The sequence below is a fragment of the Ursus maritimus genome, unplaced genomic scaffold (genome assembly GCF_017311325.1).
Source record: "Ursus maritimus isolate PB19 unplaced genomic scaffold, ASM1731132v1 scaffold_26, whole genome shotgun sequence".
Classification (NCBI taxonomy): Eukaryota; Metazoa; Chordata; class Mammalia; order Carnivora; family Ursidae; genus Ursus; species Ursus maritimus.
Window position 1 is genome coordinate 1,763,685 of NW_024425119.1, and position 17,264 is coordinate 1,780,948.

At 47.6% G+C, this 17,264-nt stretch overlaps 1 protein-coding gene across 12 annotated transcripts in view; it reads right to left on the bottom strand.

Moving 5' to 3' along the window:
- CACNA1C (calcium voltage-gated channel subunit alpha1 C) overlaps positions 1-16,533 on the bottom strand; it is a 639,879-nt gene extending 623,346 nt beyond the window's left edge. For all 12 annotated transcript variants that reach the window (XM_040641994.1, XM_040641995.1, XM_040641988.1 and 9 more), the window contains exon 1: positions 16,485-16,533. In XM_040641994.1, coding sequence (XP_040497928.1) covers positions 16,485-16,533 — 49 coding nt within the window. The remainder of the gene's footprint in view (positions 1-16,484) is intronic.
- Between the last annotated feature and the right edge of the window lie 731 nt (positions 16,534-17,264).

A 17,264-nucleotide genomic window follows, 5' to 3' on the forward strand; every position in this document is an offset into this window, starting at 1 on the left:
ATAAACAATTAGATGTAAAAAGTTTTCTCCTGCTGTACTTCAATCCCATGAAATATTCAAGTAATTGTCATTATCAATGAGGCTAAAAGAATAAATGGATTCTTTTTTAAAAAAAAAGATTTTATTAATTTATTTGAGAGAGAGAGCATGAGCAGGGGGCAGGGGCAGAGGGAGAAGCAGACTTCCCACTGAGCAGGGACCCCCATTCGGGATTTGATCCCAGGACCCAGAGATCATGACCTGAGCCAAAGGCAGATGCTTAACTGACTGAGCCACCCAGGCACCCCAAGAATAAATGGATTCTTAATGGGGGAGGGAGAGTCAGGGTGGAAACAGATGCAGATCCTCAGACATAGGGAAGTTAAATGATGGAACCAAAGTTCCAAAGCAAGAGGTTGAAGTCCATCTAAACACAGGTCTCCTTGGGCCCAGATACGCCTGCGCCTTGTGACAACATGGTATCTTTCAGAGATTTCAAATGAAGGCACACCACTCTCTCCTCCCCTCTGCCTCTTCTCTCTCACACACGCATGCACATACACACATACACACACCACATGGATATCCTTGTCAAAAAACTTGCAAGTATTTGGCCCCCACATGTTAAAGGAACATTTGCTTAAGAGTCTTTGGTTTAGAATTTCTGTTCATCTACTTCTGGGCCTGAAAAACACAAGTTAGATGACCTTTATTGCCATTTTATCCTCTCTCCTTCAAATGGACCACGACCTAATTGTAACTCCTCAGGAGGCAATGATGTGTGCCTGTCCCTGGGCCAAGTGTGCATAAATGTGACTATCTGTGCTATCTGTGGACATTTCTAAGAAGAGCTATGCCTACCTCTCAGGGACACCAGGCCTATTCCCTTCCTTCATCCAACTTGAGAACATTTTTTTATGGTTAGTTTCTTCTTCAGGATCTTCTTTTCTCCTTCATTCTAGTTTAGTCAAGTCAAACTCTAAGGAAATGTCTTAGGATCAGTTGTCTGGAAAGCGCAACAGGCATTGAGGAAACCTGTCCATCTAGACCCAGACCATTCCACAACTGATCCCTCAGATAAAAAGGGTGCATTCGCCCAGGTTTTCCTGAGGTGGAAAAGGGAAAATCCCAAAGTCTTGCCACCCAGATCCAGCAAGAGATCAAGGTGGGGTCAGTGCCACCTTGAGGTTCTCCAGAATAAGGCCAAACTCAGCAAATAGGTTTTCCAGATGAGGCTAGCCCGGGTGAAACAGTGGCCACAGGACTGGTCAGGCCAGTTCCCAGAGGTTTCTGGAGAGGCAGATAGGCAACTGGTACCACTTCCCTGGCTAAGAAAGGCAGGAAAAAATGGGCTTCCCGGTAAAGGCTTCACCCCTGTCCCTGGGGCTATCCCACACTATGGTCAGGTCTAGTGAAGAAGTGGGATGGTGCAGGGAGTTAGAGAAAAAGGGCAGGACTTGGGACCACTGGACTGTCTATACATTTCACTGTGGTGGTCAGTGCAGAGAATCCGAGTGGAAGTGCAGGGGCCTAGCTTCCCCTACTCAAATCACCAGGCCTTTGCAGCCACTGCCCCTCCCACTGCCTCTGGGCAAAGTTTTCCAGTCCACAGATGATGCCTGCCAGACCTCTTACTAGAGTCCCTGTACCCTTGACAAGGACTGGGATAGAGCCTGAGGGTATCTTCTGATCATTAACTCTTTCTTGGACCAAGCACTACCCAGCAGAGCATATTTCCATGGCATTCAAAGAGTATTAATGTTCTTGGCACCAAAAACTTACGTCCTTTCATTAAATATTCAGGATATCATATTTTTCTTGATTGCAGGCAAATCTAGGCATTGCAAAGCTCAAATTGGATCCAACCAGAGTTTCCAGTGGTTTGCAACATTTTTGTTGTGAGGTTATGAGAGGGAGGGGATAAAGAAAAAATAATAAAATGTTCTGTTCTCAGGAATTTGATATTCTTATATAATTATAATGATAAAAATCATCTTAACACTCCACAAAGACTAACCAATTCTCCAGAGAACCAATATCAGGCTGGGAAGCTTGTTTGGTGTGGATAGGGAACACGAGAAGACTGGAGTGGGAACAACATGCAGGCAAGTCATTCTCTAGGTAATCACCCTTAGGCTGGCACTTCTCATCTGAATCATCCAGAACACTCCTATCCACTGTTGAGCCATGACTGAGGTCAGCAGTACAAGCTCCTTGTCCATGATGCCCAAGATGGTCTGTGACAACCTGATGTTTGATGTCCACCTCTACACCAATCCTAATGTCACCTGCTTCCTTCCATCCTTGTCTTGAACATGACCTCAGGTCTCTAGAACCTCAGGTCTCAGAGAAAGGCTCTCTGCTTTGGTGTCAGTGCCCAGAAGGTTCTCAGGAAGCCAAATTGTGAAAGCTTCAGTAAATTTTATCTCCATTCACCTACCCTTCCACACACATACTCACACACGTGTGCACACACACACACACATACACACACACTCCTTAGTCCACCACCCTCTACCTACCCTTATGCTGCCATCATTCCCACCAGCCAGGCTCACCATCTTCTTCCTGTTCTTATGTTCCCCAAAGAAAGTCCACCTGCTCCTTTTACATCCATTCAGTATTCAAGTGGCCAACCAGCTATTTTGATGAATAATCTATGTGAACAGAGGAAAGCTAGAGGATTCAGATTCATGAATCCTATTAAAATTAGGTGTCCTAGGACCTCCATGCCACCTCGACTGTCCTAGGCAGCCACCACTGTTCTCCCACACCAGCTCTAACTTCACTGCCCCCTTGACCTAGTTAGTGCCTACCTCACTTTAGCAAACTCAGATCTGGGGAACCTTTCTCTAAAACTGCTGATCACTGCTGGCCCCTAACTCATGCTTCCTGACCTCAAGCATATTCCCTCTGAGACTTAGGAACCCTCACTGATATCTCTGCTGTCTTCAAACTCAGACTATACTACAGCTGCCCTCATCTGTCTCAGGCTCCAGCACAGCCATCCCGGACACCCATAATATCTCCTTTTTCAGTTCCCCCCACCATCACACTATATTTCTCATCCTCTGCTTACTTTTGGTCTACCTCTGAGTTGTACCTCCTTAGCTGGGGTTAAACCTCCCGCTCCTGCCCCTCACCCCACTGCCTACAGCCTTCTTCCAGATCTGCTTCATCAACAGCCCCCTCTTCTGTGTCCAGCCTCTCATGTGCCAACAAATCCATATCTTCTTTTCTCCTTCACAGTCAGAACTCTTGAGTGGTCCACATGTGCCTCCCATCGCACCCTGCCATGACTCAGCACTGTGTAGTCTCCTTGACTACACAGTGATCACTCTGAGCCTGTTCTCAAAGTCCACTGCTGACACCCAAATCATCAAATCTAGTAAGATTTTCTCAGTTCCTCTGCTCCATTGCATCCCCTTCTTGTCCTTTGAATGTAAGGGCTTCATCTTCAGCTCCTTCACCATTTTCTTCTCTCTGTTCCCTCTCCCTAATAATTTCATCCATTTCCACAGCTTTAAATATCACCCCTAAATTAACTCTAATTCTGCACATATGCTGGGTATCTTCCATTTACCCTCCAAATCCACCCTCTACCCTTCCCACCTAGACAACAGCAAGGGGTTCCGTTAGCCTCTGGCTTTTGTTAAGAATAGCCCTTCTTCCCTCTCATGCCTGAACTATGGCTTCAGAACTGTACCCTGCCTGCAGTCTTAGCACCCGCACCTCATCCTTTACCCCCCCCCCACCGCCTCCCTAATCTTCTGGAAGAGCAGCTCTTACCACACCATTCCTCACTCAAACATACCTGGCCCTCCACTGCCTACCAAATGGGATGCAAGCTCTTCAGCCTGACACAAGGCCTGACACATTATCCCTTTCCTGCCATCCCAACGTTCTCTCACTTCTTCCCGTATCTAACCTGTGCTCTAATCCAATTCAACTCACTCCTCCTTTAAAATCCAATGTATATGCCTCTCAACATATTATTGACTGTGCCATTCTTTCTGTTGGGAATGTACGCCCTTCCTCTCTACCCCATTTATGTCCACCCTTCAAGATACAGCTTTGTTATCATCTTTATATATGCTTTCTCCACTTATTCCATCTAACTGTGTCATCCTCCTTCTTTACACCCGTAAGCTTTTCATCTTTACCTCCCTGTAACATCAAACATATTCTGCCTTGCATTTTATAGTTGTATCTGTGAATGTGGATGTGTATCTTACCTCCTACTAGACTATATACTCCCTAAAGGAAGGGATAGTTGAGAGCCTGTAATCTTGAAGGTCTCCCTGAATCTAGAGATCCCAAGAGCAAACTGCCTTACAGATAACAGATGCTCATAACTTTCTGTGAATGACCAACCATCCAAATTCTGGAAAGGGGAAAAAAAAACAACTTGAAATTATTTTCATTGCAATTGGGATGAGACAGCCCATTTCAGGGACATTTCACAGTCAACTTATCTTAGGAAAAGGCTTCTTATCTCCTGATCTTTCAGACAGCTGGACATAGGTCAAAATTTTTGCCTATTAAATAACTGAAAAACAGAGCCACAAGATCCTATCCACTGCAGACCAAATATGAGATCTGAGTGACTGTAATCCCCTTGGAGTGGAGCTTGGAACCCCAGGCTGACCTGGCCACCCAGACATGACAGCAGAGGCTTTGACTTTGGAGAAACACTATACAACATTTTAGCTCTGGACAGTGGCCAAAACACACCTGTAAGCAGGACCAGGGAGGGGATGTGAAGGCAGAGCCTACAAGGGAAGAATGTGCTCATAGTTGGATTAAACCAAGTGTATTGGTCTTCAAAGTGACCTGCATCTTTGTCTTAGCATACTGAACTCTGCTAATCTGAGAAGGATACACACACACACACACACACACACACACACACACATTTATGGCCAGGCTGAACCCACCAATCAGAGAGCTTGGTATGGGACAAAAAGATGCACAGGCTCAAAGTCTAACATACAATATTCTCTCAAAAAAAAATAAAACTGATGAGTTTTTTTTTCCTTCCCTAACAAGGCAAATTGTTCAAATTCTCTGAGTCCACCTTTCTTTATCTGAAAAACTGGGAATAATAACAGTTGCCCCATGACTTCAATGGATTTTTTTTTTTTGAAGAATGGCTAAAGTAGTAGACATGAAAAGCACTTAAAAGGTATTTTACACAATCAAAATGTAAGGTGATATTATGACTTTTAGGTAAAACAATTACCAAAAAAAAAAAAAAAGCCACCCCAAGATTGGAAAGAAGTGTCCTGATCATTAATTGGACCATTAATTCCCAACACAGACCCATCAAGTGTTAAAAATTTCCCCTTGCTTATCCAGTCCCTTCTCCCTTACTCACCTCCCTCTTTTCCTGATTCTCTCCCGTTTCTCTTCCATCACACTTTTTTCTTCCCTTGCCTAGACTTCAAATGTTGTGAGGCATAACCAAGAGCCCTGGAACATGGCTTTCCTCTGAGGCAGCTCCAAAGCAGGGAGACAGAGACCCCATCAACAAAGCCACACTGCCCTTCCACCAGGGCAGACGCACAGCAGCCACCGAGGAGCACGCAGCCCAACCACACAGTAGGGGGAGGCAACCTCTCCCAGGGTCCTCATGGTTGTCAGACTGGATCCTGCTCTCCACAGGCGTGGGTGCCCCTGGACTAGACAAACAGGCAGAAGGAGAGACAGAGACAGACAGACGAAATAGCTTTGTCTTGCCAAACACCCATTTCCTGTCAAGTCACAAAGCCCAGTCAGCAAGGAGGTAAACGCTGAACTGGATCTAGAGACCTTCATTATTTTTTTGGAATGGAGGCAGCATCAAAAGGCAGCTGCTAGATTGTTAAACACCTAATTGGAGTCAAATTTCTGATATAGGCACTGGGAGCCCAGAGAAAACACTTGATTCTCATTACTGACACAATGGAACTTCCTAATACTGTATTCGTCTCTGCACAGGATTCAAACATGGGGAGCCACACTGGAAGACAGGCTCTTAGAGCTAAAAAGTCATAAATTCAAACCCAGCAATGTCCTCCTAGGTATATGCCCAGAAGAACTGAAAACGAGGATTCAAGCAGATACATGTATCCCAAGGTCCACCGCAGCATTATTCACCAGAGCCAGGGTGTATGCAGAACCCAAGTGTCCATCCACTGATGAATCAATAAACAAAATAAGGTATATTCTTACAATGGAGTATTATTCAGTGATGCAAAGGAAGGAAGTTCTGACACCCACTACAACATGGGTGAACCCTGAAAACACACTCAGTGAAATAAGCCGGGCACAAAAGGCCAAATACAAGGACCTATTGTAGATATTGAGATATGTACAACAGGCACATTCATAGAGACAGAAAGTAGATCAGATGTTACCAGAGGCTGGGGAGAGGGAAGAATGGGGAGTTATTGCTTTGCAGTTAGTTTCTGTTTGGAGCGATGAAAAAGTTTTCTAAGTAGGTAGTGGCCACGTTGTACAACACTGTAAATTAATGCCACTGAACTGTAATACTTGAGAATGGTTACAATGGCAAATTTCGTTACATGTATTTTACTACACTAAAAAAAATTGTAAAGGTTATCATTCACATCTTCTTCAACTCTCAGTAGCTGTGACTTGTAGACTTAGCTTTAGTGAGACAGTTAAAAGAAATAAATCTTAAAACCATTCTTTCCGTAACTGAAAGTGCTTAATCTCACCTCCAAATGACACCCAAGTCCGTAACTAATCTCATGCTTCCTTTTAACTGAATCATCTATCATACAGATTGTCACGACATACCTACCTCTGAAATGCGTGAGATGTGCTGCCAACCGCTAGACCACACAGATGAGCTCCAATTATAGAATTATTATTGCTCACAATAATGCATGAAAAATCCATACAGACAGAAAGTAAAGGCATGATAGCCAGGGGCTGAAGGGAGGAGGAGATGAAGAATGACTGCCAGTGGGTGGGGGTTTCTCTTTGGGTGATGAAATGTGCAGGAATTACACAGTGGTGACGCCTGCACAACTCTGTAAAAATACTAAATACCACTGAGTCGTATACTTTAAAGGGTGAATTTCATGGCATGTGAATTATAGCTCCACAAAGATGTTATTTAAAAATAAATAAACAAATGTATAATGCATGAAGTTCAGGGAACTCAGCTTGCAAGGATGGTCCCCTGAACTCCTCAGAATCTTGTTTGAGTAAGGAGACTGTCTATTTACCAGGAGGGAATTACTAAGAGTGGGTGGTAAAGTGAGGCCACACCAAGAAGTGGTCATCCCAAAGCCAAGACTGAGTAGTCTAGGTCTTCCATTAAGGTCTACAGAGGGATCTGAAGAACCAAAGAGGGCCCAGCCAAAAACCATGGGCACAAATGAATAGCTAAAGAAGGGGATTATGAGGAGGGGCATGCTGAGGGACCACACAGCAGCCACCAGAGGAGAACAAGTCTTCAGCTGCTTCTCCACTTGCCATGACCAGCCAAAGCCAGAGTTTCCACATAGCAAATCCAGGCAAAGTTCTATGAGGCTAGCCCAAGGTAGTTTTTCCCAAAATGGATGGATAGTGAGTTCTTTCTCTTCTTCCCCATATGGAGGAAGAAAGAACAAATGCTTTGAAAGTCTAACAGACCTGGATTTAGTGCCCAGCTCCAATACTGTCTGGGTGATCTTGGCCACAACACACAAGATCCTTGGTCCTCGGTTTCCTTATCTGGAAAATATCAGTACCTGCTCCACAGGACTGATGGAAGGACAAAACGATACTAAGCGCATGAAGCCCAAAGAACATTGCTAGAGACACACTAGGCATTAAGTGGCAGTTATCACTCCTGCCCCATTCTCAAAATATAAAAAGGAAGAAGTTATAGTTCAATATAGCTGATTTTTTAAAATAAAAATGAAAGCATGGATGACTCCACAGATCATAGGACCTGAGGCTGGGAGAGAGAGGGGGCACAGTGTGGGGTGCAATGTGCAAACTTAAATGCAAATTTTCCAGCACACTTTTTAATGATGAGATTATTTTTGCCTTAGGAAAATAAAAGCTAATCTTAAGATGTGAAATTAAAGCCCTTTCTTATTGTGATGTGTCTCAGTGCTGTATGGAACTAGTCCCTCTCTTTATCTACAAACCTCCAGCACTTTTACTATATATAAAAAATTAATTGTTGTGCTTTTTTTTCCCCAAAGCCAAGGTTTACATTTGAAGCAAAGTTTTCTTTTCCAGGCACTCTGTCCTTCTGTACTGAGGAGTTGTGTTTAGGTTTGGGGAATTCATGCCGGAAAGCAAGGGGATGTTTGTTTGCCCAGGTGGTGTCCTTCCTGCTCTCAGTGGCCCTATTTCCAGATATTTGGACCATCAAAGGACTTCCGACCAGTTTGGCTTTGGACCTTAGGCTGAAGGCAGGGAGCCTTGTGCCGTGGGTGGAAGAAGATGACGGTGTGGCAGGCAGACAGCCACTGGGCCTAAGGGGAGCCTTGCGTCCCCAGGTCCTGACTCTCTGGTTGGAAACAGCAGTCCAGATGGTCCCCCAGTCCTGGCATCCTACTGGCCTCGCACTGGGCAACAGTTGTGAAGAACACCAAAATACCAGGCCTATCTGGACTGATTTTTCACTTCCTTGATTATTCTGGTATCAGCCAGACCATCTCAGACTCATTTCCATCCTTGAAATTCTGAATCATGTCAGTCACCCAACAGCACCCACAAAGTTGTCTGAAACACTTTGAAAGTTGTTTCATGGCCCTGCTTTTTCAAACCCTAGTGGTCTGCCTTCTGATAGGAATGACTGATATCCACACAGTGATTTACACTCATTCTCCCATCCAGAGCCTCACAGCTGCCCCGTGAAGCGGACTGGCTAAGGATTCTTATCTCCATTTTATAGATGAAAAAATGTAAGGCTTGATTCCTTCAATACTCTCAGAGAAAAAGAGCAAGTCAAAGAATGTGACCCTGGTCATTTTTCTAGCTGTACCCTTATTTATTTTTATTTATTTTTCTTACTTTTGCTAACTAACATCTTTGAAAGCTTTCAGCCCAACATGGATTATTTTGGAAGGACACAAACAATGTAAGTGACTGAACATGACACAATGGTCACAAAGTAAACACAGCTTAATTGAGTAATCAAGCCAACGTTTCTGCCCACAGGCTATATGGGGAGAACATTCATTTAATGTCTGGATTTTGGCGTGGTTCTCTAAAGGATAGGATACAAGATTATTTTATTTTCTTTTTAGCTAGGTTCAAGCAGGCAATACCAAGTGTAGCCAAGTGTATTAAAAGAACCCCCCCTTGGCAAATTGGCAGCACGAATATTTCATGAGATTATCACAACACTATGTTCTGAAAGGGTGGTTTCCTCCAGCGATCTCAAAGGCCACATCTCTAAGGGGGAGTCTAGCCCATGCCTCTGCCTTAGAGCTAGAAACCAAGCCAGCCTCAAAGGCCTTCCAGTTTTCCATGTATACGAGCATCAAACAAGGCAGCCAACAAGTGCTTCGAGGATTATGGGAGCAAAAGGCAGGTCCTAGATGAACTCCTTTCCATGGGCTGAATTTAAACCGCTGCTCCTTATTTAAATATCTCCTGGGAAGAGGGACAGGGGTCCTAGGAGACCGACCCCGACACGGAAGCATGGAGAAGCTCTTGTTCTTTCAACTCAGGTGGAGTCCATGGCAGCCTGTCCTCTGGCCAGCTGCAACCCAAATGTGCCATGGTCTCTACCCTGCAGTTAATGTGTGTCCCTGCGCTGACCAACCGCAAAGCTGGCTGGTCCACAAAGAACTGCCAACAGTTCACCAAAGGGAGTCATACAGCACAGCCTCCCCTCTCATCATTCTGCTCCCTCTCAGGGGCTGAAATGAGCCTAGAGTGGGACAGAAAGGGAGCAAGCAAATAAAAACAGCTCAGAGCTATATTCGTCTGCAGACAGCATAGTGATCTGAATTTTGTTGGAGCTCCTCGTGGACGTGTATGAACTTTTACTCTACGGTCTGAGCAATTATTTTTAAACCCTTCCAATGACAGATACCCCCACTCTGCTTCCACGTCTAGCATCTCAGAAATGATCTTACACCAGTACAAAGGCAGGACTGGAAAGGGGTAGAATAGGGGGAGGTTGAAAGGTTTAGTAAGCAAAATTTTACTAGAAATACTAAGCAATGCCCTCTTATGGGTTTTAACACATGCCAAGTGTGGTCATGAGAAAACAGGAGCAAAAAGAGCCTGAAGACCTTGTTCTCTGTCACATCCCTGCCTGAGTGACTCTCTCTTCGGGAGCCTCTGTTTTCTCAACTGGAAACAGAGTTTGTCTAAAAGTTCCTTAAAATGCTCTGATCCTAGAAAGTAAATTCCCAAAGAGACATTACATTTATTCTATGTCTGTTTGACAAGTGCTTCAAAGTTCATGAATCTAGAACCATCCCCTCCCCACCGTCTCTCTGTCTCTCTCACACAAGCGTGCACTTACACACACACACACACACACACACACACACACACATGGAGCCAGAAGACGTTTTTAAGTGAACATGTTATGGAGAGCAATGGTTTGGGGTTCTTGGAAGGGGAGGAACTAAAGGGTTCTGGATTCTTGCCAGTCAACCCAACCTTTCCTCATCCTCTGCTCCAAGCCAGATTTACTACTCTTTTCATTCCCTTGGTCTCTGGGGAAGTAAGGAAGGGCCTATTTCCATCTCTCTTTGACTCCTGAGCTCCAGGCCCAAAGTGTTCTCCTTACGTCCCTTAAATCGCCACTTGAATTTAATTCACTTCCACAAGTTAGCAACCGTGTTCCCCAAATTCCCACACCCCGACACCCCCCAGTCATCTGGGCCTCTTCCTGTGTGCTTCTCCCGCCAGCCTGGCTCCCTGAAGCTCCCAGCCATTTCACAACTCTGCTTCTTTAGGAGGCCCTCCTGGGCTTTCACCCACACAGCGCACAGGCTAGAACTGCAGCGAGGCTCTCAGGGGTCCCTAGGCTCCTGGGAACCTGAGACTGCACTTCGGTTCCCTTCTTGCCACGAGCAGCTGTCTCCAAGGTCTTCTAAGCCATAGAGGGAAAGAAGCAAGGGCTGCTTCAAGGTTCTGGGCGTGCATCTCCATTGGGTCAGTAAAGCCTCGTCTTGAACACATAAGCGCCCCATCTGGAAATTAAGACACAAAGAAGGCCTCTCCCGTGGTACCTGGCCTTTAGGTTCCAACAATCATATTCATTGCTTCAGCCCTCCATTTTGCTTTTTCTGCCACGGTTCGGTTAAAGTCTACAGGTCTGGCTTTGAAACAGTACTGAAAATCATTCCATTTTCCCAGAGGGATCCTGTCACTTTTACTTGTTTTATACAGTATCCAACCTTGAGGTACATGTAAACAGGTGTTTACTAAATTATTTTAATAATGACAGTCATGGCTTGGAGTGTTGTTTCATTATCAGAATGTTTAGCACTCATGGTGCTAAATATTTAGCACCTGATATTTTGCAAAACAATTCCCCATGCCTTTTTTCTTTCATCAGTCTTCTGCTCTCCTCCACAGTGCCCACCATTAACTGAGGCAACACTGAGGATGGGCTCTCAAAACAGACTAAACCAGCATGATTATTTTTCTGATTTGTCTTGTTGTTAAGTCTTCAGGTGTTTCCCCAAACAATCTATCCGCTTTCTTTAGTCTGTGTTGGAAAATAAAATTGTCTCTGGCTTTTGAATGCTGAGCACTGATTTCAGAGTCCGGCAAGGAGGCTTGGGGATGACCCTGGCTGACCTGTCACTACCACCTGGCAAATGGCTGCCTCACCAGGCAACAGGAATTACTGAAAAGGAAGAAGACACTATGGGGCACTCATTCACCCCTTCTTAACACGGTGGCAAGGGTTCCTCAAACCTCAGAGAGTTTGCCACAACAACTAAGAAAGCCAAGTGAAGGAAGGGCTGGAAAACACCAGGATCTGGAAAACATCACTGAAAATTAGAACAAATCTCAGTTACTGCCTAACCTGGGTCTCGGGAGCTTTTCTGCCATTACCCAGCAGGAGCCCAGCTAGACTCATAAACAGAAATCAGCTGTGAAGTGTACCCAGTTGTTTTTGTGTTTTTTTTTCCCTAATAAAGTTAGGAAAACGTCTTCTTCCCTTTGAGCCGGCAAGCTTTGGAACCCTAGAGGCTAGGGTTTCCAAATCCCAAATTTCTGGTCACCTCATGCTCCACTGGGCTTGGAAACTACTGGCCCCTCTGGTTACTAAACCATCCATGGTAAATCAGGGAGAAAATTAATATACGGCCATAACAAGTTCGGCTAATCGCCCAACAGTCTCCCTCAAGGTTCAGTAGGATGTTGTCTGTGCTAGAGGTAAACAGAAGTCAGAGGTAAGAGTGTGCAAGAGCGGGAGAAATCCAAAGTAGGTTTGCATTACCAGAGGGTGGCAAGGTCACTGAGGGACTCAGTCACACTGGGGGTCCTCTGGTATGTGTGTGGTGGCATGGGAACACACACTGGTCTTTGGGGTTCTCTGAACTAGGACAGGTGTGGGCATAACCAAAGAGTCACAGCACACAAGAAATCCTCTCCAAACCCTCCCAATAGCCTTCCTCCCCAAACCCAATGGGAGTGCCCCTTTCCTGACTCCTAAGCCCTGGAGCGCCACCTACTGGGAGAGGCAGAAAGCACATCCACTTTAGATCTTCCTGCGACTGCGGTTCATTCGTTCATGCAGGCGTCCCTTCATACAGTCATGTATTAGGGGCCTGGAATGAGCGGGGACTGGTGCTAGAAGTGAGGATACAAGGATCAAGGATCAGCAGGACCTCGAAATCCCCATTCAGCGTGCTTCAGTGTAAGTCCAAGGTCTTAGATATATAGAAGAACCCACCTAGGGCAGTTTTAAGTCAAAGAAAATATTGCAGTAAGAGTTCAAGTCATCACCAAGACTCTGAGAGATGGCCGAAGGGGCTAACGGCTCACCATTTCATTTGCAAAGTACTATACCTATAACATCTACCTGTAGAGAACAATTTTCCACTCATATGAGGTAGAAATGTCCAAACAGTCTCAGGGGACTTCATTATCAATATTCCTCTCTACAAATTGCTGGGTCCCCAAAGTGCATTAATCTTTTATGTAATCTAAAATATATTCTCCTTATTCAGTGTGTGCATGTGTGTGTGTGCGTGCGCATGCACACGCACACACAATCACACACACATTTAAATACTTTTAGTGTGTGCTCTGTGGAAATCATGAATAATTGGTTCTTGTGATATAGTCTATTACACATTTTTCTGATACACTGGAAAGTATCAGAGCAATACTGGGAGTGATATTTAGAGCCTTAATAGCCCTTGTCCTCTGGTTTCCTCCATGCAGCATCCAGAGAAAGAAAAGCTAATGTCACACTTTCTATAACCTGCGCAAGCTGAGGTGCAAGCGACATTGTTGTATGACCATTTGTAAAGAGAGTTAACTGTGATCACTATTATTATTATTACTTTATTATGATGATTACTATTCTGCTGTATTGCTAAGTAGTTAAAAGAAAAGCACAGTGTGTCTTCCACTCCCAGAACACATGTTTCTCCCCTCTGCCTTGTCTCCAGCAGATAAGGGACATTCTGATGTTTTATTTGCTAAATGGTTGACTATTAAGAAACTCATTTGCTAGCTGGAGCCTGCAATGGAAAATCAGCCCAGAAAAGTGGGAGGTTGGCGTGGGACCAGAGCAGATAGGGCACTAGAGGTGAGGCGAGACCCACATGAGCCACTCCCAGCCTGAAACCCAGTGTCAAAAGCCAGTCCTTCAGTGAACCTTCAGGCTATTCCAGTGCCCTGATCACTGATCTCCACACCCCAACCCTCAACACACACACACCACCACCAACACCACCACCAACACCAAAAAGCTGGGGAGAAAGGGTCAATGCATTTAGTGCCTTCATATTTGTCAGGAAGAGAAGAATGTAAAGCCCCGCACTGACAACTTTTTCGGTTCTCCACTCTTTGGTTCATCACCATCACTGATCTGAGGTAATCATCATTTGGCTTCTCTTCTCTCTCTCCTGAAACTCTAACCCCCAATTATGTTTCATCACCCCTTCGGTTATTAAACCACAGCAACCCCTTCCTTGTAAATATTCCTGTTTTCCAGGTCTGCCTTCTCTACCTCCATCACCCTCCATCTCTCCTCCCCGCAAAAAACCCTGGGCAATGCCAGCGACCGAGGGAAGGGGGATGGGAAATGGAGGGGAGACAGGGATCCTGGTGCTCTTTCACCTGAGAACCGCATCCAGGAATGGAGGCAAAATTGCTCCTGTGAATTATATAATCACTGCAGCTTCAAGGGAGAGAACTGGAATTCAGGTTGCCATAGTGTTTGTTGGCATGTTGCTGGAAAGGCAGAGCTCCCGGCCACCGCTCACTCCCTCCTGTCCCTCCATCTTTCTCACAAACCTCTCCAGGGTCAGTGCTCCTACTTTTAACGTCTGCTCCCTGCATTTCTGTGGGGTGGGGGGAGGGGGAGGCCGGGGCACAAAGGGGCAAAAGAAAGGAAAGGGGCTAAGAGGGGTTTCTCCCGCACTAAGAAGGGACCTGGTAAAAATTATCATTATGTGAATAATAATTCTTACCACGGTATACTGCCATTGTTAGTGACAGTAAGGACAATACTACTGAGATCCCCTCTTCGAGGCTGCTCACACTGAGTTGAGAACCTGGAGGGGAGACATCCATCCTCACTCTTCACAAATATCACCCTTTCCTTTGTGTCTCTCATCCTCAACCTCCTAGAGCATCCACTGCTCCACCTGCTAGGAAGGGACAGGGGAACAGGTGATGGATGGGGTCATGGCATAGAGAAATGCAGGGACAGAAGCTGCCCTTACGACAAAGCCCTGGCTCACCCTAGAACCCATGGCCCTTGACAAAATTCTTTCTACCGAAGGATCAAAACCCCCACACTGCCACCCCAGCTGGAAAGCAGAGGGACAGCTAGCCCCAAAATCAGTTTCAGGATGGACAGAGACCAGGCAGGTAGCTCTAAAGGACAGGGGCTCTGTCCCCAAATGGTGGAGATGGGGGCAGAAGGAGGAGGAGACTGGAAAGAAGAGACATGGAGGCTACCACTCCACCAGGCTGGGGTCCTCAGAGAATCACTTCAAGTACCCCACGAAGTAGCAGGACTAACAGCGACAGGTATTCAGGAGGACGCAATTGAAAGGAAGAGTGTAAACAGGGAGGCTTGGGAAACTGGGCGAGAAAAAGGGAAGACTACACCCAAAAGAGACAGAGAAAGCCATGGAAACAAGACAGAGAAGAAGCTGGAGGCTGCCACACTCCAGCAAGACCATCCCTCCACACTCCATCATAACCTGAGCTGCTGAGCAATGCCCAAACATAATAACTTGTTAATATGGGGGGAGGGGGGAGGGAGAAAGTTTCCAAGAAGTGGGGAGTTACCTGAAAGCCTTTCCCCCTCACTCGGGGGAGCTGGTGACACTTGATGCCAAGGATGGAGATGCTGGGAAAACACTGGGCAATAGTGTGGAGCCGCGTGAGCTCGGCACACCCTTTCATTATTGCCTTAAAACATGAAAAAGCAAAGCCCACACACCGCCCGAATTCTAACTGCTTACATCCTCAGGTGCTAGCCCACATGTGGGTGCGAATCAGAATACACGGGGTGTGGGGGCACTTGGGGTCAATGGCAGTAGAGAGGTGGGTGGGTGTAGGTAAGCCGAGGGAGAGAGGGAGATGGGGAGAGGGAGACCCAGGGAAAGAGGGAGGGAGAGAGGAGAAAGGGAGCCAGGAGAGAGGAGAAAGGGAGCCGGGAGAGGGGAAGCGAGACAGAGGGAGCAAGGGAAACGGGAAAGAGGGAGAGAGGCGCCGAGACTCACATCTGCATCCCGGGCCCCCCACCCGCCACCTGGAGCGCGCTACGGGGGAGAGGGGGCGCCCGGCAGCAAGCGGGATGCCCGGCGGCGGCCCGGGGCGCGAGGCCGACCTGGGGCGGGGTGCGCGCGCGCGCGCTCCCAGCCGCGCCCCGAGCGAGAGGAGGGACCCCAGCCCGCGGGGCTCGGCGGCGCCGGCGCCCCCTCGTCCCCTCCCCCCCACCCCCCGCGCCGCTGACCGGGCAGTTGGGCTTTCCAGGCAAAGGCGAGAAAGCGAGGCAGAGCAGACACTTGGGGAACTTTTCCCCCTCGCCTGGAAATTCATAGGAAACACATGCTCTGGAGAAGCCGGGCACGGGGAGGGGGAGGGGCGGGAATTTTCCGCTCCGGCTCGCGGGCGGCTCCGGCCCGGGTCCCGCCGGGCTCCCGGCCGCTCCGGCGAGACGGAGGCGCCCCGCCGCCGGGCGCCCCTCGCGGACGCAGCCCGGGGCAACTCCGCAGGGACCGGCCCGGGGACCGCGGGGAGCGCGCGGGGGAGAGTGGGAGAGGGGTGGAGAGGGCGGGGAGACCGGGCTGGAGCCCCGGCGAGGCGGCGGGGTCCAGCCTTACCTTGATGATTTTCCTCTGGAATGTACATCCTCGTGTTCTCATTGACCATGGACCAAAATTGTTTTAAAAGGAGAAGAAGCCACGAAGAGGAAGAAATGGCAAAACACCCCCAAGCGGGTCTGGATTAATCCCTCCTCCGAGGTCGGCTTTCGTGCAAAATTCAAGGAAGCCGTGGATCTGCAGTATTTCTTCTTCCCTTCTGATGATTACCTGATTCCCATTATTGCATCAAACACCAAAAACTGCTCCTTTCCACTACTGCCTCCTTTTGTGAAATTGTAATGCATCCTCAGTACATCCGGGCCCCTTCCAAGAATTTAGCACCGCACCTCTGGCGGCTACACCATTTGAAAAAATAAATGGAGAGAGGCAGAGCGAGAAGAGGCGGAAAGGAGGGGAGTGGGGGAGCGGCGGACCCCCGGACGGGGGAGAGAGGGGTCCGCCCGGGCCAGCAGGGGACTGAAACGTCTCTGCCCGCTCGTGGCGAGTCCTCCCCGAGGCCCCTGTCGGCTTTTCTCTGTCAAAAAGATCCAGCAACTCCTGAGGGCGAGCAGGCAGGAAGAGGCGCCGCCGCCGCTCCGGGCCGCGCCGCGCCGAGCGCCGTTCTGGCAGGGAGCTGTTTCTGCAGAGGCAGGGAGAGGGAGACACCGGGCGCGCGAGAGAGCGCCGCGCTCACTGCCGCCCAGCCCAGCCCCGCCGCGCCGCGCCGCGCCCGCGCCCTCCCCTGCCCGCGCCCGCCCGCCCGCCCGGCGCGCTGGAGGCAGACGCGCTGAACGCTTC